This window comes from Tachypleus tridentatus, chromosome 7, assembly GCF_004210375.1.
Source record: "Tachypleus tridentatus isolate NWPU-2018 chromosome 7, ASM421037v1, whole genome shotgun sequence".
In the NCBI taxonomy this organism is placed as follows: Eukaryota; Metazoa; Arthropoda; class Merostomata; order Xiphosura; family Limulidae; genus Tachypleus; species Tachypleus tridentatus.
Window position 1 is genome coordinate 110,612,642 of NC_134831.1, and position 21,903 is coordinate 110,634,544.

Genomic DNA, 21,903 nt, shown 5'->3' on the forward strand with positions numbered 1-21,903 from the left:
ATCGTATAAGTTAAAGTTTCAATATTACTTTATCTGGTGATCGAGCGATTTTGAGAAAGTGCACTTAGTTGTTTATCTATAACATTAATGTTCGATGGCTACAAAGTTACTTAATATTTTCAAAGCTGGCCCATGTAAATAGGCAGCAAGGCCCTTGTTGTTCCCTATTTCATCTGTTAACTTCACATGACATCCACGATGCCTTTGCAGGGAATCATAGAACATGGGTTTCATGATTAGCCAAAGCTGAATTAGCTATTCAAATTCTGGAAATGGATTTGATAGTATGTCGTAATATAAAATACTGTTAATGTAGATAGTATTAATTAATTTATTTTGTGAGTTAATATTTGAATGTTTTATAGTTTTTTTTTTATAAAAAAATTAAAAGCAGACGATTGCTGGAAGTTTTGTTTGCGGTTCATTGATGTAGAGAGGAACATATGACTTTGCAAATATATTGTAGAATCTCTGATAATATATTTCTTCTTTCATGTCTATTTTTTTATGTACTATATATACAGTGATCTTGTAACGACTAAATATCTTAAGAGCTATCCGATTTCACAGGGAAAAGCTGGGACTAATTTTTCTTCGAGCGGAATAACACTGCAAAAGTTCTGGAATACTTTGCGCTAAAACAACATACTTTTTATGAATTCTTAAATATTATGGTATTTATAACGTAGAGTTTTAAAATCATTTATCAAATTAAAAATACTCTTCATGAAATGTGTTGATTTTTCGTTTTCTTTTTCGCCGCTGGGCAGGTCTTCAAATATTAAAACCAAAGGTTGCCCAGTGATAGTTAACGTAGTCACAAGAACGGGTGAAGTGGGCACACGGTGTGTTTTTAATGTGAGTGATATTTTAAATAAAATATAAAGATAACATGTACGTAACAAACACGTTGAAGTTTTGAGAAATTAAGACGTTTGGTAACTATGCAGATAGTTTTTTTTTTTTTTTTTGTGTTTGAGACCTTGAATCTGTTGCCGCACTTATCTTATAACCTTTGGCGGTTAGCTTAGTAATACACCAAATTTACGACAAATATGTTAATTACGAATTTTAAATATTCATAAATACATATTTTCATAATTGAAAAATAATTATCATGATTATTTGCAACTAATCTTTTATTTATTAAATTAAAATTACAGTCAGTTACTTTTTTTTTAGAATAACTTCAATAAGCGAAAGTAACAATTTTTATTTAAAATTTTTCAGTTGACCCAGAACTAACAATAACAAATTCGGTAACTATAGGTCGTTGTGGTTTTTGTTTGTTTGTTTAGAATTGAGCATAATGCTACACAATGGGCTATCTATGCTTTGCCCACCAAGGGTCTCAAAACCTGGTTTTTATTGGCGTGAGTCAGCGGACATGTTGTGCCACAGGGGCTATTCTTCGTGATTACTGAGACATAGGAAAAGTTTGTTTGTTTTTTAATTTCATAAAAACCTACACAAGGTCTATCAGCGCTAGTTGACCCTCATTTAGTAGTGTAAGGCAAGGCAGCTGGTCATCACCACCATCTCTTGGGCTATTCTGTTATTAACAAATAGACCATTACATTTTAATGCCTCCACAGATGCAAGGGCGAGCACATGTGGGATGATGGAGATATGAACCCACGACCCTCAGATTACAAGTCGTATGTGGCCGGGAAAATGTTGCTTGTTAAGTTGTTGTTGAAATGATTAAAATTAGGACAAGGGTTGTGTAAACTTTTAATAACAGGTTTATTACAATTAAAAAAACAACTGTTTAATAATTCATAATAAATATTTAAAATGAGAATTTAATCAGTCTCAACATACAATATAAAATTTACTTAACAATCTACCAGTGGCGTAGCTAGGGGGAGCAAGGGGGTACATCTGCCCCCGGGCGCAGCATCGGGTGGGGTGGCGCCAAATTGATGTTACATAATTAGGAATTACGGCTTGCATTTTGTCACGAAGGGCGCGAAAACTGACTTTGACCCCGGGCACTGAAAACCCTAGCTACACCTCTGCAATCTACTGTATAAAGATAAAATACGTGGAGACTGGTAATAGTTAAATTTTAAAACACTTAGTTACTGAGTACAACAAAATTCGTTCTGTTTTGAGAATGTTACCCAAAAACAAGCATTACATGTTTAAATAGTAAATTATATAAATCTACTATGTACATAACCTAATTATTAAATTAAAGTAGTCTTGACAGCTTCTGGTTGGTTAAAAATAACTTTATTTCTCCAAATACAATTGTTTGTTGATCTAATACAAACTGTGGACATATAGAAGAGAGATGTTTTATGAGTTCAAAGCTTGAATGTAATATTTTGTAAACAATGATAATATACTGAATTACTCTAATCTTACTCAGTAGTAACCAAATATCTAAATTGTAAAATAATTACAAATTATTTTAAATATCAGTACTTTTATTATTACCTAGTTTTTTTTAAAAATGAAATTGATATGAGATTTTAAAATTAAGCCTAAAAGGATTTATATAATTATAATTATTTTACCACATGGATACATATCAACCTTAGAAACTGGGATTAAGATAACCCTTACTATATTATTCTCTGTATATGTGAATTACTCCTAATATGAAAAGTAATGTTATTTATTATACTGATGTCTTTTATTATTTTAACTCGTGTCTTATTTTTTCAATTGAAATTATGAAAAGTTTCATAGAAATACAATGGCTAGACTGATGCGAGCCGTGAGAGTTCGAGAATTTGGAGGGCCTAAAGTTCTCAAAGTTGAAAATGATGTTCCAGTACCTTCTATTTCAAGGACAGAAGTCAGTTTCTTATTCTTAGATCTGGTTGTTGTTACTGGTATTGATTACTTATATTTGATATAAACTGTACAACCTTACAATATAAAAACAAAACTATTTTAATGTAAACATACTTCTAGGAACTACGTGACCATGATGTAGTTTAATACTGAAGATGATAAACTCGTTAAATTATATAAACAGCAGCATTCCTCTCCTAGCCACAAACACATAAAACAATAATGTCATCACCAAACTTAAGTCATTTACTGATTATTCCTTCATCCATGTTATTGATGTAAATCAAAAAGACAAAAGGTTCTAAGACTGAGCCTCGAGGTACACCACTTACAACATTAATCCAGTGTCACTGAACTTCATTTGTAACAACTCTTTTCTTTCTTCCATACAGTCACTCCTCCTTCCAGTTAGTTAATGTATCCCCACACCTACAGAGATAAGTTTTTAACAAGGCTTTTATGTACCATTTTGTCAGATGCTTGCTGAAAATTCAGATACACCAAATTCACACCTCTGTTGTCATCTACATAAACACTGATGTCTTTAAATAATGTTAAAATACTAGTAGTGGAAGATTTTCTCACCTAATGAAACCATATTGATTATCAAACTAAATTTTAAACTGGTTTTAAGGCCTTGCATGGCTTCCTGTTTCTTTTCTTTTTCTCCAGAATTTCTAAAATAATGTCCACCACTGATGTAAATTTAATAGACCTACAGTTACTGGGACAATTTTTGTAAGAATTTTTGTATCTCAGAATGGCTAATATGGGTATTAACAACTTTATTGATAAGAAGAGCACAACGTTTCAACCTTTATTGGCCATCTTCAAGTTAAGACACTTTTTATCGCCTTCCTTGAAAAGAGGAGTAATATTAGCCAATATCCAATCTTCTGACAAATGTCCACTACTCAATGTCCATTGCTTAATATCCAATTTTCTGACAACTGTCCACTACTCAATATCCAATCTTCTGACAACTGTCCACTACTCAATGTCCAATCTTCTGACAACTGTCCACTACTCAATGGCTCAAATACCCAGTTCTTATCATCATTCTAATTTATTGAGGAAGTGTCTGGTGCTGGAGCTTTATTGTTGTTGAACTTTATCACTCATCACTTTCTTTCATAACAAATTCATAATTAATGTGACCACCTGGTTCTGTCTTGTTTCCACCTGTTGAGGATGAATGTTAGTAAAAATGAACAAAAAATAGATTAGTTAAGCTATATCTTAATAATAGAGAATAAACCTTCCTTTGTCAAACCTCTAAGACCTGCCTGACCTTTTTCACACATCCTCTTAAGTTTTGAAATGCATCATTTGACCAACTCTACAATTCTATGAGCCTCATTGTATCAGTGAATTTAAACTTTATAATGCTGTTTTTTAATTTTACTGTTTATATTCCTTGTAAGCCAACATAGTCTTCTGTTTTCAGTCACCTTTCTTTGCATAAAGGATATGTTTGTCCTTGATATTTAAAATATTTTCCATAGTTAAATTTCATCAAGGTCTCCAATTAAGTCAGCTGCTCATTTCACAACACTCGAGTCTCATTACTTTCCTTTGAAATTTATTTTTTTTAATTTGTAACCCAAATCTCTTCATTTCTGATCCATACATGCAGGAAAACATCAAACCTGGGAAATTATCATTTGCACCTAAATGTTCCCAGTCTGTATTGGAGGTGAATAAAACTATCTCCCTCATAGTTGGACTCTAATATTTTCTAAACTGTAATAATAATAATAATAATATGTCTCTATTTAAAATGCTCTGAAAGTTTGTTGTCATTAAAAATTAAATTCTTTATCTCACTGTAAGTTTTTCATCTAGTGTTTTTTAATCAAATTCCAACTAAAAACCTTCTTTTCTTATAGCCACTAATAGGAAGAGATTCAACCTCACTGGCCACACCAATGGCTCAGCAGTAATTATGAGGGCTCACAAAAATTGAGTTTTGATACCTGAGGTTGTCATAACACAGTTAGCCCACTGAGTAGCTTTGTGCTTAATAACAACCAAATTGAACAGCATGGGAGACATTTTGGTGATCAACTCAAATAATAGCCCAAAGTAATTACTTTCATAAATTCTAAACATATCAGGTCATCCCATAAGTAATGTCCAAAAAGTTAATACAGAAAGTGCATCCTCATTTCTGTCTTTGTAGAAGGCTTTAGTGACTAAAATATGTAGTAGGACGTGTATAAAAATGTTCAGACAAATAAAAGAAACTAACTCAACTCCACCTATTCAGATCATTAATCAAATAAACCCTTATGAAGTTGGCTGTGTCTGAGGAGCACATTATGATTTTTTATGAATTTAAAAAAGGCAATATTGCAGCAGAAACTACATGAAACATTCAAGTTATATATGGTGCAGAGTCTCTCAATGAAAGAAAATGTTGATGATGGTTTAAGGAGTTCAGATCAGGTGACTACAGCTTAAGTGATGAGCCATGTTCAGGTCACTCTGTTGAGTTTAACGATGACTTGCTGCTGGCTGCACTTGATGAAGAACTAGCACAGAAGCTTAATTCAACCCACTCAACAGTTCACTGTCATCTGCCACAGCTTGGAAAGGTGTCAAAACTTGGAAAATGGGTCCCCCATGAGTTGATAGAAGCCAACCTTAGAGCAAGAGTGGACATTTGCACTTTTCTGCACTCTTGTGAACTTAACTCGCCTTTTTTGAACAGGTTAGTGACTGGTGAAGAAAAATGGATATATTACAAAAATGTTGAGCACTGCAGACAATAGCTCAGTGCAGGTAAACTGGCTAGAGCATAGCCCAACATGGACCTTCACCCTAAGAAAGTCTTGTTAAGAGTTTGTTGGAATATTGTTGGTGTGATCCACTTTGAGTTGCTGCCACTCAATGTAAGGATTACATCAGACTTCTATTGTCAACAGTCAAAGTACCATGAATGTTGTACTGAAAGAAAAGAGGCCTGCTTTGATCAACTGTAAAGATGGTGGGTTACACCAGGATAATGCATGGCTCCAAACAGCAAGGATCACATCTGCAAAGGTTGAAGAGTTAGACTGAGAAAATATTCCATGCCCTCCTTATTCTCCAGATATTGTTCCATCTGATTATCATTTATTCCAAAGTTTGCAGAACTATCTTCATTCAAAAGAACTTGGAACACATGAAGATTTCAAAACTACCTCTCTACATTCTTTTCCTCCAAACCTCAAGAATTTTATAGAAGTGACATTCAGAAACTTCTGAATCATTGGCAGAGAGCAATTAATGATAATGGAACATACATTATTGATTAAATAACATTAAAAGCATTTGAAATCCTTTCTCTTTTTCTGAACCTAAAATACGACATAACTTATAAAATGACCTTATATAACACATATTTAGTTATTTACATTACATTCATTACAACTAGTGCCCTCACACAGCTTTATTATAAAAGTTCATAAAATTATAAACATGTTTTATTTAATATTTGTTCATTCAATTACTGTATAACATAACAAGTCAATAGAATTACCTTTATTCACCAGGGGGACAGTTGTAAGTTTAAAGACTTGCATTGCTAAAATTTGGGGTCCAGTTCCCTATGGTTGACACACAGCAGATAGTCAAATGTGGCTTTGTTCTAAAAAAACAACCAACCTAACATCTATAGACTTCCTTGGAAATAAAAGTTTTTAGTTACTTTCATGGAAACAAGTTCTTAAAAAATTACATACTTATATTTTCAATAGATGAGTTATTAAGAAAAACTACATCTTTAAAATTGGATAATAATTAAAACTTATAGTGGTTGATATCTGGCTCTAATTGTATACTTATTAGCTGTTGGTTAAAGTGAAGGCAGTAGGTGTAAATCCTCTTGATAACTGGTTATAATTATTTACTAATTAGTGGTTAGTTGAAGTGTAAATCTTGTTGAAACTTGGTTCTAATTATTTACTAATTAGTGGTTAGTTGAAGTGTAAATCTTGTTGAAACTCGGTTCTAATTATTTACTAATTAGTGGTTAGTTGAAGTGTAAATCTTGTTGAAACTCGGTTCTAATTATTTACTAATTAGTGGTTAGTTGAAGTGTAAATCTTGTTGAAACTCGGTTCTAATTATTTACTAATTAGTGGTTAGTTGAAGTGTAAATCTTGGTGAAACTCGGTTCTAATTATTCACTAATTAGTGGTTAGTTGAAGTGTAAATCTTGTTGAAACTCGGTTCTAACTATTCACTAATTAGTGGTTAGTTGAAGTGTAAATCTTGTTGAAACTTGGTTCTAATTACTTACTAATTAGTGGTTAGTTGAAGTGTAAATCTTGTTGAAACTCGGTTCTAATTATATACTAATTAGTGGTTAGTTGAAGGGTAAATCTTGTTGAAACTCAGTTCTAATGATTTACTAATTAGTGGTTAGTTGAAGGGTAAATCTTGTTGAAACTTGGTTTTAATTATTTACTTATTAGCTGTTGGTTAAAGTGAAGGCAGCAGGTGTAAATCCTGTTGATACTTATATTCGAGAGGGAAATTTCATCAAACTTCCAAACCTGCCGTATATCCCTGGTAGAGATGGTGCTGGTGTTGTTGAAGCTGTTGGAGAAGATGTCACCAGTTTCAAGGTATTGGTGCTTCATTAGTTCTTAACAAGATGAAGATAAATTTATTTTTAGTATGTTCTCAATATTTGGACATTTTTATGGTTTATAATTTGTACAGTGTTTTGACTGCTATTGTGATTAATTCAGCTTTGCAGACAGTGTAGACAAGACACTAGACAAGGTATTTGATTTCTTGACTTTGTTGCTGTGTTGAAGAGATCACCGTGTCAGATCAGTAGGACTTATGATGTTTATCAATTCTTACTTTGAAAACTGATGAGAAATCGTTGTTGTGTCGTACTTTAAAATGATCATACTAGTGGTCAGAACAGTTTATGTATTTTAAAGTAGGAATATTTCCAGTATCCACTGCAAGCTTCAAATAAACTTAACAAATTAACTGCCACTGTGACACGTTTGACTTTGTTATATTGACTGCCACTGTGACACGTTTGACTTTGTTATATTGACTGCCACTGTGACACGTTTGGCATTGTTTTATTGACTGCCACTGTGACACGTTTGGCATTGTTATATTGACTGCCACTGTGACACATTTGACATTGTTACTTATTACTTCAGTGTATCACTAGTTATAGATTTAAACCATATTTTTCTGTCTTGTATAGAAATGATTTGATATGTTGGAATGCTCTGTCTCTTGGTCACTGGTGTCTAGTTAAAATAAGAACGAAGCATTATGTTGCACGTATCACTTGTTTAATTACTTTGTTAAAAATAGTTTGGTATAATGTAAGATGTTTATAAGAAATGTTTAAACAAAACATTTTATAAAAACTTAAAACAAACCAAGCATACACTAGTACAAGGTAAACTAAAGTTTCAATTTCATGCTTCATGAAAACTTATAATAAAAAGTGAAAGTGAAAACAAGGACTTTGTATGATAGAATCAAGGTAATGAACTCTTTCAACAAATGAATTTATTTTATATTAATGATACTATAGAGAATGTTCTAAGCTAAATAAATGATTTGTTTGGGCAGTAAGTGCAGTGGTAGAAACTAAATTTGGTTATTTTCTAGCAGTGTTTGGCCCTTTTACTTCAGGTATCCTTGAATAACATATGTTGTGGTGTTACTATACCTAACAGATGTAAAACCAAGAAAAATAAACATTGTGGCTTCTGAACATTGCATGTGAAAGAAATTTCTCATTGGCAGTCAACTTGTTAAGAATTAATATTCAGTGGGAACACACACACATCCTTTTTTATAGAAGTGTGTTATTATCTGTGAAGCACAGACTCGGACAGGTGGTAAAGAATTTTGTTTAAAACAGTTGAAAGTTTTCTGTGTGCACACAAACAGTCATTATTTTACTACTGAAAAGTAAAAACATTTAACATGTTAAATATGTTCAGTCTGGTATTAATGTAACAATGTTTATTTCCTTTAAAGTGTGAATTATAGCAATAACTTACTTGTGATTTAATAGAAGTAAAACAGTTTATTTATTCATTCATTCATTACAACTGTTTAAGGATGATATTAAATACTTTTTGTTTTCATGTCTAGGTTGGACAGAGAGTGTATTTTTGCACACTTAAAAGTACTTCGCAGTGTGGTTCTTATGCAGAATATACGGCTGTTGACAATAAATTAACCTTTCCATTAGTTGACAACTTATCTTTTGAAGAAGGTGCAGCCATAGGAATACCTTACTTCACAGCATATAGAGCGTTAATACTCAAGTAAGAACTTACTTCACAGCATATAGAGCGTTAATACTCAAGTAAGAACTTACTTCACAGCATATAGAGCGTTAATACTCAAGTAAGAACTTACTTCACAGCATATAGAGCATTAATATTTAAGTAAGAACTTACTTCACAGCATATAGAGCGTTAATACTCAAGTAAGAACTTACTTCACAGCATATAGAGCGTTAATACCCAAGTAAGAACTTACTTCACAGCATATAGAGCGTTAATACTCAAGTAAGAACTTACTTCACAGCATATAGAGCGTTAATACCCAAGTAAGAACTTACTTCACAGCATATAGAGCGTTAATACTCAAGTAAGAACTTACTTCACAGCATATAGAGCATTAATACTCAAGTAAGAACTTCACAGTGTATAGAGCGTTAATACTTAAGTAAGAACTTCACAGTGTATAGAGCATTAATACTTAAGTAAGAACTTACTTCACAGCATATAGAGCATTAATACTTAAGTAAGAACTTACTTCACAGCGTATAGAGCGTTAATACTTATGTAAGAACTTACTTCACAGCATATAGGGCATTAATACTCAAGTAAGAACTTACTTCACAGCATATAGAGCGTTAATACTCAAGTAAGAACTTACTTCACAGCATATAGAGCATTAATACTCAAGTAAGAACTTACTTCACAGCATATAGAGCATTAATACTGAAGTGAGAACTTACTTCACAGCGTATAGAGCATTAATACTCAAGTAAGAACTTACTTCACAGTGTATAGAGCATTAATACTCAAGTAAGAACTTACTTCACAGTGTATAGAGCATTAATACTCAAGTAAGAACTTACCTAACAGCATATAGAGCATTAATACTCAAGTGAGAACTTACTTCACAGCGTATAGAGCATTAATACTCAAGTAAGAATTTTTATATTTTACAGTCAAAGAGGACTATTTATATCCATTTTAATAAATATGATTTAATTGCCTCATTTATGGGGCATTTTGCCTATAGACCCCATTTTATAAAAGACTCTAGTATTAAAATTATTATTTAATAAAAAACAGATGTGGGTCAGGAAACAAAATTTGTGTGAGAAACACAGAATATGAGTTACATAAGATAGGGCTTCTAACATATGTTATCTTAAACTGTCTTCACTACGTCTTGGTGGTGTCCTTTTTCCTTCTTTTTTATAAACTTTGATGTTGTAAAAAGAAAGCACCATTATAATTTTATTAATTAACTTACCTTGCTAATTAAGTGGTTAAATCTCCAAATGGAGTTGGACAATATAAGGTTCATAAATAATATAACATTATATATTCAAACATCTAACACCGCCCTCTACATTCCGACACTCAGTTACACAACCCCTTTCAAACATGTGGTCAGCTTCCGGTCAGTTACCTCTTTCTTTGTGAACCTGACGATGACCGAAGAAGGTCGAAACGTTGTTCGCTCTTCTATGTAAAATATTTTCTCAACCCAAACGAGCCGTTTTTGCATATAAATATAAGGTTCTGTAATATATGCATACAAACGTTTGTTAGAGGACCTTATATTGATAAAATTATTTGTTAAGTTAATTTTGTATATAAGGTGTTAACCCAGTGTAACTTGTAGAGCGGTTTCTGTATTTCAAGCTTACCTTGAACTCTCCCTAACCCTTGGGCAGCCGTGTTCAGTTGTACTCATTTTTTTTCTCGATGTGATCCTTTCTGTAGCATATTTTGTGCCTAGTGACGTGGTCTCACTGTTCACTCATAGTATTGCTAGCCATTGTTTAATTACAGATACACATCAGGTCTGTGATATGTAAGGGAAGGCTTTTATCACATCAATCTCTCGGAATTGGGAGATGTTTGAAGAAGGTTCCTCATATTTTATGAAACTTTTTGAAAGCATTTGGTCAGACCTTATATAAATGTTTTTTTCAGTCATTTTCCAAATATTTAGTTGGTTTACCTTACCTAAGTGGTCTAATATTAGTGGGGTTGAAGAGTGATTGTTCTCTCCATATGAATAACCCATGTTCCGTAAGTGCCTCTGGTTGGCTGGAATGTTGTTAATATATTTTCATAAGTGTCAAACCAGTGATGATGAGAAACCCACTTGTTGAGAAATTTATATGCAAAAACGGCTCGTTTGGGCTGAGAAAACACTTTACATAGTCATCGAACATGACGTTTTGAAGGTCTTCGGTCATCGTCATGACCGCGTTCTTCTATGTAAAGTGTTTTCTCAGCCCAAACGAGCCGTTTTTGCATATAAATAAGTGTCAAACATAATCATTACTACTAATTTGTCTAATACTCTTTGAGATATTGTTGTATTTGAATTTTCATTTTTTCTGTCAGTTTTTCTGTTCCCATTGAGTTGGAGGGTGGGAGTTTATGGCCCGTTACACTGTGATGTTTTATATGTGAAGAGTTAAGTTTTATTGTGTGGAACCTGTAACAGCATGTTAAAAAACAACAGTTGGTGACCATGTTGTCTTCAAAACAGTATGTTTTTATATAATGTGAAAAGTTCCATTCTGTTATAGGGTAAAAATGTGGTGAATCAGTAAGTACAATATGTATAAAGACTGTTTGAAGTCCTGGGCTGCCATTAAAGTGAATCTGGCTCTACTGGTAATAAACAGATAGAGCACTAAAGTTGTTTAACTTTCTGAGTTATATTGCTGTGTTAGAGAGACCACCATGACAGATCACTAAGACGTAAGATATTTGTTAATGTTTACTTTGAAAACTGATGAGAACAACATTTTATACAGTATATCGAATGTCTTCCTTTGTATGGAGAAAGATGTTTCTGTTAATAGTAATAAAGTAACAGAGGATCATTGAGGTCAGTCTGTGGAATTATGCAGTGTGATCTGAGGGTCAGTCTGTGGAATTAATTATGCAGTGTGATCTGAGGGTCAGTCTGCAGAATTATGCAGTGTGATCTGAGGGTCAGTCTGTGGAATTATGCAGTGTGATCTGAGGGTCAGTCTGTGGAATTATGCAGTGTGATCTGAGTGAGTTTGGAGTTAAACATTCTCACTGTTTTACTGAAAACAAAACTATACAATAAATTATAACAAAGTATAACTGGAATGTTTTTATTTTGAGTTTGATTACAAAATGTTTTTGATTATTTATTATAATTATTTTATATGGAGAGCTGGTGCTGTCCCAGGGGAGACTGTTTTGATACATGGTGCTAGTGGGGCTGTTGGAATAGCTGCTACTCAGTTGGCTCGAACAAAAAATATGAAAATCATAGGAACAGCTGGGACACAAGAAGGATTAAATGTTGTGAAAGAGGCTGGGGCACATCACGTCTGTTGTCACAGAGACAAGAAGTATTTACAGAATATAATGGTAAGATTGTAACTATATGAAGATATGCAGTTTTAAGATTAAATTATGGTAGAAAATTTAATTATTGTTTGCTTTGGTAATGATTGATCTTTAAAGGATGGACACAAGACTAAGGATTATATTGTTTACTGATGGATCATGGGGACACTGAAGAGTGTATTGTTTACTGATGGATCGTGGGGACACTGAAGAGTGTATTGTTTACTGATGGATCGTGGGGACACTGAAGAGTGTGTTGTTTGCTGATGGATCGTGGGGACATTGAAGAGTGTGTAGTTTACTGATGCATCGTGGGGACACTGAAGAGTGTGTTGTTTACTGATGGATCGTGGGGACACTGAAGAGTGTGTTGTTTACTGATGGATCGTGGGGACACTGAAGAGTGTGTTGTTTACTGATGGATCGTGGGGACACTGAAGTGTGTGTTGTTTACTGATGGATCGTGGGGACACTGAAGAGTGTGTTGTTTACTGATGGATCGTGGGGACACTGAAGAGTGTGTTGTTTACTGATGGATCGTGGGGACACTGAAGAGTGTATTGATGATTGAATTACATTAATACACATAAGGTGAGAAACACTTGCTAAGCACTACATACTACAAAAGAGAATGATAGACTTAACTTTATTTCATTTTGTTTGAGTACAACACTATTCATGTATGTTCACTGTTAGTGTAATGAGATTGTTTGAGCATGACAGTATATGTGTATTTTCACTGTTACAGTAATGACATTGTTCGAGCATGACAGTATACATGTATGTTCATTGTTACAGTAATGACATTGTTTGAATGTGACAGTATACATGTATTTTCACTGTTACAGTAATGACATTGTTTGAATGTGACAGTATACATGTATTTTCACTGTTACAGTAATGACATTGTTTGAATGTGACAGTATACATGTATGTTCATTGTTATGGTAATGACATTGTTTGAATGTGACAGTATACATGTATGTTCACTGTTACGGTAATGACATTGTTTGAATATGACATTATACATGTATGTTCACTGTTACAGTAATAACATCCAACAGTGAAATCTGCTCTTTCTGTTAATTATAAATGTGTTATTTAACTTAAAACTGTTGCTATGCAACACAGCTTCAACTCTGTAAGCTGGAGTTGTAGAACTTGAAATAAGTACAACTGTTTAATGTAGTGGAGAAATTCTTCTAGCAGCTTGAAGGTAATGTAAAACATCTGTATTGTGAACTTTGGTCATAACCAGAAACTATAATCATTGTAGATGCACAGTTTTTTCTTAACCAGCTCTTAAAGTTGAGAAATTGTAACCATAAACAGATCACATGACAGCAGAAACCTGCAGTTTTAATTTGTTTGAGATATTACCTATTCAAATAAAGAAATGAAACCTAAATAACATAAAACATTGATCTATAATGTACTTGATAATACTAAATTCATTAAAATACACTTAGAGTAAAGTGACTGAATTAAATTTTGAAAATATTTTGGTAACATGTACAGAATGGGGTTTAAAAATGGTGTAATTCATATGGAGATATTGTTGATTGTGAGATCATGGGGAGACTGAAATAAAATATTGTTGGTTGTGAGATCATGGGGATACTGAAATAAAATATTGTTGGTTGTGAGATCATGGGGATACTGAAATAAAATATTGTTGGTTGTTAGATCATGGAGAGACTGAAATAAAATATTGTTGGTTGTTAGATCATGGAGAGACTGAAATAAAATATTGTTGGTTGTGAGATCATGGGGATACTGAAATAAAATATTGTTGGTTGTGAGATCATGGGGATACTGAAATAAAATATTGTTGGTTGTGAGATCATGGGGATACTGAACTAAAATATTGTTGGTTGTGAGATCATGGGGATACTAATTAATATAATGTTCACCTAAATAAACATCATGGAAATGTGGTAAACATTTATTATTTTAATGAAGTGTTGTGGGGAACATCACAGTTATGTTTTTGATATCTGATGACTTAGTACTCAGACTTTAGAAAATTTGAAGTATTTATAGATCATATTAAATGTGTGCTCATGTCTTCAACCTAACACTTTACTTTCTATAATTTAATTGAATTTTCTATCATTCGTAACCCTTATCATTTTGGTAATAAAGAAAATGAGTAATGAAAACATTTTAATAAGTTATGTATTTAATATATATATATGTTTCTTACTCTTAAAATATTCCACACAGCTACATTGTTTATAAATCTTATATTCATTGAAGTTGTTTAACCTTCTCTTAATAATTAATATTAATATTATTTATCAATAATTAAGGTTGTAATTTGTCGTAGTCTTAATTAAAATCTGGCTCTAGCTTCACAGAACATTTAATATGATGTCAGTCTGGCTCTAGCTTCACAGAACATTTAGAATGATGTCAGTCTGGCTCTAGCTTCACAGAACATTTAGAATGATGTCAGTCTGGCTCTAGCTTCACAGAACATTTAGAATGATGTCAGTCTGGCTCTAGCTTCACAGAACATTTAGAATGATGTCAGTCTGGCTCTAGCTTCACAGAACATTTAGAATGATGTCAGTCTGGCTCTAGCTTCACAGAACATTTAGAATGATGTCAGTCTGGCTCTAGCTTCACAGAACATTTAGAATGATGTCAGTCTGGCTCTAGCTTCACAGAACATTTAGAATGATGTCAGTCTGGCTCTAGCTTCACAGAACATTTAGAATGATGTCAGTCTGGCTCTAGCTTCACAGAACATTTAGAATGATGTCAGTCTGGCTCTAGCTTCACAGAACATTTAGAATGATGTCAGTCTGGCTCTAGCTTCACAGAACATTTAGAATGATGTCAGTCTGGCTCTAGCTTCACAGAACATTTAGAATGATGTCAGTCTGGCTCTAGCTTCACAGAACATTTAGAATGATGTCAGTCTGGCTCTAGCTTCACGGAACATTTAGAATGATGTCAGTCTGGCTCTAGCTTCACAGAACATTTAGAATGATGTCAGTCTGGCTCTAGCTTCACAGAACATTTAATATGATGTCAGTCTGGCTCTAGCTTCACAGAACATTTAGAATGATGTCAGTCTGGCTCTAGCTTCACAGAACATTTAGAATGATGTCAGTCTGGCTCTAGCTTCACAGAACATTTAATATGATGTCAGTCTGGCTCTAGCTTCACAGAACATTTAGAATGATGTCAGTCTGGCTCTAGCTTCACAGAACATTTAGAATGATGTCAGTCTGGCTTGCTCTAGCTTCACAGAACATTTAGAATGATGTCAGTCTGGCTCTAGCTTCACAGAACATTTAGAATGATGTCAGTCTGGCTCTAGCTTCACAGAACATTTAACGAAATGTGAGTAGTGCAGGTAACAAAACAAAATATATATTAAATAAAATGTATTCTCCTTCTGATAATACATATGTGACTTATGTGCAAAATTATTGTTAGTGACACAGGAAAAGGTTCTTTATAACATATTTTTTGTTATGTTTAGTATATTTTTATATACAATAATTTTATATATATATATTAAAATATTTTTTTTATTGAAGATTAATCAGATATATATTACTTATTTTTGTTTTAGGAAGCTACTGAGAACAAAGGAGTTGATGTTATTCTGGAAATGCTAGCTAATGTCAACTTGGAAAAAGACTTATCTATGCTAGCACCCAGAGGACGTGTGATAGTAAGTATTTCCAAGATGTGAACGGTGGTGGATAGTTATTACAAAGGTTATGTGATAGTATTTACAATAGATGTGTTATGGTAAGTACTTCCAAGAGTTGTGTGGTGGTGGGTAGTTGTTACAGATGATGTGTAGTAGTGTTTACAATAGATGTGTTATGGTAAGTACATCCAAGTGACGTGTGGTGGTGGGTAGTTGTTACAGATGATGTGTAGTAGTGTTTACAATAGATGTGTTATGGTAAGTACATCCAAGTGACGTGTGGTGGTGGGTAGTTGTTTACAGATGATGTGTGTAGTAGTGTTTACAATAGATGTGTTGGGGTGGGTAAGTACATCAAGTGTTTACAATAGTATGGGGGTGGGTAATTATTACAGAGGATGTGTGGTAGTGTTTACAATAGATGCATTATGGTAAGTACTACCAAGTGACGTGTGGTGGTGGGTAGTTGTTACAGATGATGTATGGTAGTGTGTACAATAGGTGTGTTATGGTAAGTACATCCAAGTGATGTGTGGGGGTGGGTAATTATTACAGAGGATGTGTGGTAGTGTTTACAATAGATGTATTATGGTAAGCACTTCCAAGTGACGTGGGGTGGTGGGTAGTTGTTACAGATGATGTGTGGTAGTGTTTACAATAGATGTGTTATGGTAAGTACGTCCAAGAGATGTATGGTGGAGGGTAATTATTACAGAGGATGTGTGGTAGTGTTTACAATAAATGTATTATGGTAAGCACTTCCAAGTGACGTGTGGCGGTGGGTAGTTGTTACAGATGATGTGTGGTAGTGTTTACAATAGATGTGTTATGGTAAGTACATCCAAGTGATGTGTGGGGGTGGGTAATTATTACAGAGGATGTGTGGTAGTGTTTACAATAGATGTATTATGGTAAGCACTTCCAAGTGACGTGGGGTGGTGGGTAGTTGTTACAGATGATGTGTGGTAGTGTTTACAATAGATGTGTTATGGTAAGTACGTCCAAGAGATGTATGGTGGAGGTAATTATTACAGAGGATGTGTGGTAGTGTTTACAATAAATGTATTATGGTAAGCACTTCCAAGTGACGTGTGGCGGTGGGTAGTTGTTACAGATGATGTGTGGTAGTGTTTACAATAGATGTGTTATGGTAAGTACGTCCAAGAGATCTATGGTGGAGGGTAATTATTACATAGGATGTGTGGTAGTGTTTACAATAGATGTATTATGGTAAGTACTTCCAAGTGATGTATTGTGATGGGTAGTTATTACAGATGGTGTGTGATAGTTTTTACAATAGATGTGTTATGGTAAGTACTTCCAAGTGATGTATTGTGATGGGTAGTTATTACAGAGGATGTGTGGTAGTGTTTACAATAGATGTATTATGGTAAGTACTTCCAAGTGATGTATTGTGATGGGTAGTTATTACAGATGGTGTGTGGTAGTTTTTACAATAGATGTATTATGGTAAGTACTTCCAAGTGATGTATTGTGATGGGTAGTTATTACAGATGGTGTGTGGTTGTTTGTACAATAGATGTATTATGGTAAGTACTTCCAAGTGATGTATTGTGATGGGTAGTTATTACAGATGGTGTGTGGTTGTTTGTACAATAGATGTATTATGGTAAGTACTTCCAAGTGATGTATTGTGATGGGTAGTTATTACAGAGGATGTGTGGTAGTGTTTACAATAGATGTGTTATGGTAAGTACTTCCAAGTGATGTATTGTGATGGGTAGTTATTACAGATGGTGTGTGGTAGTTTGTACAATAGATGTGTTATGGTAAGTACTTCCAAGAGATGTATTGTGATGGGTAGTTATTACAGATGGTGTGTGGTAGTTTGTACAATAGATGTGTTATGGTAAGTACTTCCAAGAGATGTATTGTGATGGGTAGTTATTACAGATGGTGTGTGGTAGTTTGTACAATAGATGTGTTATGGTAAGTACTTCCAAGTGATGTATTGTGATGGGTAGTTATTACAGATGGTGTGTGGTAGTTTGTACAATAGATGTGTTATGGTAAGTACTTCCAAGAGATGTATGGTGATAGGTAGTTATTACAGAGGATGCATGGTAGTTTTTGCAAGGGATCTATTGTAGTAACTACTTCCAAGAGATGTGTGATGGTTAATAGTTATTACATGGGATATGTGGTGGGGTTTTCAAGGGATGTATTATGGTAAGCACCTTGAGGGGACATGTGGTTGTAAGTTCATACCTAGATTTTGTAACTGTTTAACTTAGTGTCCTAGATATATCTGATGATTACTTCATACAGGAGGTTTGTGGTGATGGTAAGTTATTCTAACAGAGTGTGATATTTCGTACCTACAGGAGATGTATGGTATTATGTATCCATGGAATATTGTGGATCATACAATTTTAATGAGGTAAGCTGATAACTATTTCTACAACTTTCAGAACAAGTGAATATTTGTAGAAGAGTGAGATCTTCAAATGTCAGCAGACTACAGAGAAGTAAGAACTCTTGTAAAGTAATACGTGGTTACATAGAGAGCTGAGTTCATGTATTAAAACATTTTGTATATGCAAATTAGCAAGTTGTGACAAATTCAGCTAATATAGTGTCATGATGGAATGGTTTATCAGAACTGCATTTTGATACTGTTTGACATTTTGGAATGATGCTACCCAAAACTGACTATTTTCAGGATAAGTATGTGACAGCTCTTTCTGGCCCACAATATTCATATACTCAGATCATAAAAATATGTTTAGATTGGGGATTTAGAATTTCTAAGATTAGGATAGCACTTGTACTTAGTTATATTAGAAAATGAAGCAATGTGGATCAATTTGGGGTACCAAGGCTATCCAGGAGAAGGTCTTGTAAGCAAATTTCTGCATCTATTATCAGATGAGAATCCATGAGCTTAAAGGTCAGTGGCAAAAGATATTTGCATATCCTAACTATTAGTATAGTCAATAAGAACCTCCATCTGAAAACTAGACTAACATTGTATATGTTCACTCACAAAAGATTTTCCAGTCATAACTCCCGTCAGCTGTCACAGACCTCAAGCAGCTGTTGAATGAAACGTATTCATTTTGTTTATAGAAAAATATGTTGATCATATCACCTAATTTAGTACCTGTGGGTTCCTGTGTGATTGAAAGGAGTACTGGTAACCCATTGTCTTCATACTCTTGATGGATTTTGGAAAATGCAGGGAAGATTGATGTGCTTTGAACATGACAAAATTACTCTGGAACTGCTTGCAGTGGAAACTATTCTAGAACTATTATGGTTTGTCAGATAGCCAGACCAGAGTTACAATACTGACTGTATTGTGGTTTTTCAGGTGGAGACAGACCAGAGTTACAACATGGACTGTATTATGGTTTGTCAGATAAAGCCAGACCAGAGTTTGGACTGCATTACAGTTTGTCAGATAGAGCCAGACCAGTTACAACATGGACTATAGTGATTTAGTGTTGCTTCAAAATGTTGTTCATTGTATGTACTTAGTTTCTGTACTTGTATGTTTCAAGGTTCGTAAAGAAAGTATTACAGAATGTATTTATATGTTTTATTTTGTACATCACAAATTGAAGTGTTGAGTTCTTTATCTGGTTTTAGTTTTGATCTTTAGAATTAAATGTATTCTTACTTGTAAAAATAATACTGCAACATTGCTTATTTATTTAATAGATCATTGGTAATCGAGGCACGGTGAACATAAATCCAAGAGATGTGATGGGTCCGGAAACTTCAATTATTGGAGTGGCTCTTCTTTCTACTACAGAGGTAAGTATATTTATTGAAGTACTCTTAAAAAGAAACATATATGAAAACATGGCACAAAAAGTGTATTGCTTATAATTTGTACATGTACATTAAATTGAAGTGAAATTTGAAGTAATTTTAAACTGTTCAGGAAGAGTGGAACACAATAACTGAAGAAGTTTTACATGGAACAGAGGAAGGTTGGGTGAAGCCAATTGTTGATAAGAGATACACTCTGGACTCTGTTGTTGCAGCTCATCATGATATAATTCACTCTAAAGGTGCTAAAGGAAAACTTGTCTTACAGATTGATTGAATCTAAAAGATGGCATTATATTGTGTATCACATTATAAACAGTCCATTATCTTGATCAGTACAGTGTATTCTAAAAAATAACCTTATCTGTGGAATTTAATTAAAAATAATTCCAGTTTAACTGTTTGAATATGTTTTGTATGTTATGTTTTATTCATGCAACACTTGTATATAGCCAAATCAGCAAATAAACGTGTTCAAGAAATCCACAAACCTTAATGTTAATCACTGTGTTATTTTATTAATTTGATTGATTGGACAAGTGAATTTAAACTAACGTGAATACAGAAAATGCAGCTTAGAAACTAAGCTTGATAAATTATAGTTCAATTCTATGGTGTTGATACAGTAAATTATTATTATTTTGATTATTCAACTGTGTGTGTGTGATTCTGTTTCAAATGCTGCACACACAAACTTTCTTAACACTCAACAAGGGTTATAACAAGAAGAGGTAATTGTTTGTGTTACTTTCTTGTTTACTATTTTATGTTTTACGAAAAATAACTTTAAGAACTTGTATGTAAATAGTAATAATATATATATAACGTTAAAACTGAAATGTGACTGTACCTTACAAAATACTAGACCACTTAAACATAGCTTTTGTAAAGGTCAGTTACAGTGATGTAAGTACACCTATCCTGCGTCATTGTAACTTGTATACGGTAACATAAGTACACCTATCCTGTGTCATTGTAACTTGTATATGGTAACATAAGTACACCTATACTGCGTCATTGTAACTTGTATACGGTAACATAAGTACACCTACCCTGCATCATTGTAACTTCTGTGATATTAGCCAAACACAGCTGACAGGTCAATACAATAAAAATATTAAATGTATATAGATGTATAACGTAATGAGATTTAGACTAAACATTTGTGTTTTCATGTTAAAATTTGTTGAAATTCAAGAACAAAAAATACAAATGTACGTATATTTTGTAGAGGTTTTGACGTAGGTCAAATTGAACCAACCCGTACAGAGATACAGTGGTATTAAAATTACAGACAAAGTATACGCTTTTTTTCTAAAAACTTCATAATTACCCGGAAGTTATAAAGATTTTACATGTGAAATTTGGAAATGTTCTGATGCATATAAGTATTTTTAATCTTAAAATCAAAACCACTTTAATGTTGTATACTCAATATGAAAAATTATTGTAATTAAAAAATCTTAATATAAAAACCTGACTTTTGTGTTTGAAATCCTTTACAATATTTACCAATAACCTACACATTTTTTTAAAGATACACTGGTATATTTTGTGGTTACAAGGTGGGTGGAGTCATCCTTGTGTAGTGTCTATTGACACTTTCCTCACCCAGGTTTTTCTTGTAGTAACTATAAATGATCTTCTCACCAACAGTATGTTTGAGGTTATTTTAGTTTAGGGAACTTCTACCCTTCTTTCATAATCCTTGGCAATGGCAAAAAATAAAAGAAAGACAACATTAATTTTGATTGTATACATTCTATCCCAAAATAAAGTTCAAATGTTGCCAGGGGCTCTCAGAAAATGATTTCTTTTTCCTCCACAATGAATTATAGGTTATTTAACTCTGGAAAAAAATCAAACTGACAGTGTTAATAATTTCTTCTTGTGATGCTTAGAGCAAATGAAAAGCAACCCAAGGTGGGGAGCACCACAAAAACCAACAGGTGGGGATCTATTTATCCTATACCCAAAATTTTGTTGTAGAAG

General features: G+C 33.4%; 1 protein-coding gene across 3 annotated transcripts; it reads left to right on the forward strand.

The window, feature by feature from the left end:
* Nucleotides 1-764: 764 nt before the first annotated feature.
* LOC143256396 (quinone oxidoreductase-like) lies at nucleotides 765-20,401 on the forward strand. 3 transcript variants are annotated; one of them, XM_076513585.1, is made up of 8 exons: nucleotides 765-858; nucleotides 2,693-2,809; nucleotides 7,269-7,421; nucleotides 8,938-9,113; nucleotides 12,260-12,461; nucleotides 16,030-16,131; nucleotides 19,798-19,893; nucleotides 20,024-20,401. In XM_076513585.1, exons 2-8 carry the CDS (start codon nucleotides 2,708-2,710, stop codon nucleotides 20,186-20,188), a joined length of 996 nt encoding a protein of 331 aa, XP_076369700.1. In that variant the 5' UTR covers nucleotides 765-858; nucleotides 2,693-2,707; the 3' UTR covers nucleotides 20,189-20,401. The 3 variants fall into 3 exon arrangements, with proteins under 3 accessions (XP_076369700.1, XP_076369702.1, XP_076369701.1); XM_076513587.1 differs by lacking the exon at nucleotides 765-858 and adding an exon at nucleotides 918-938; XM_076513586.1 differs by lacking the exon at nucleotides 765-858 and adding an exon at nucleotides 1,873-2,057.
* The last annotated feature ends 1,502 nt before the right edge of the window (nucleotides 20,402-21,903 follow it).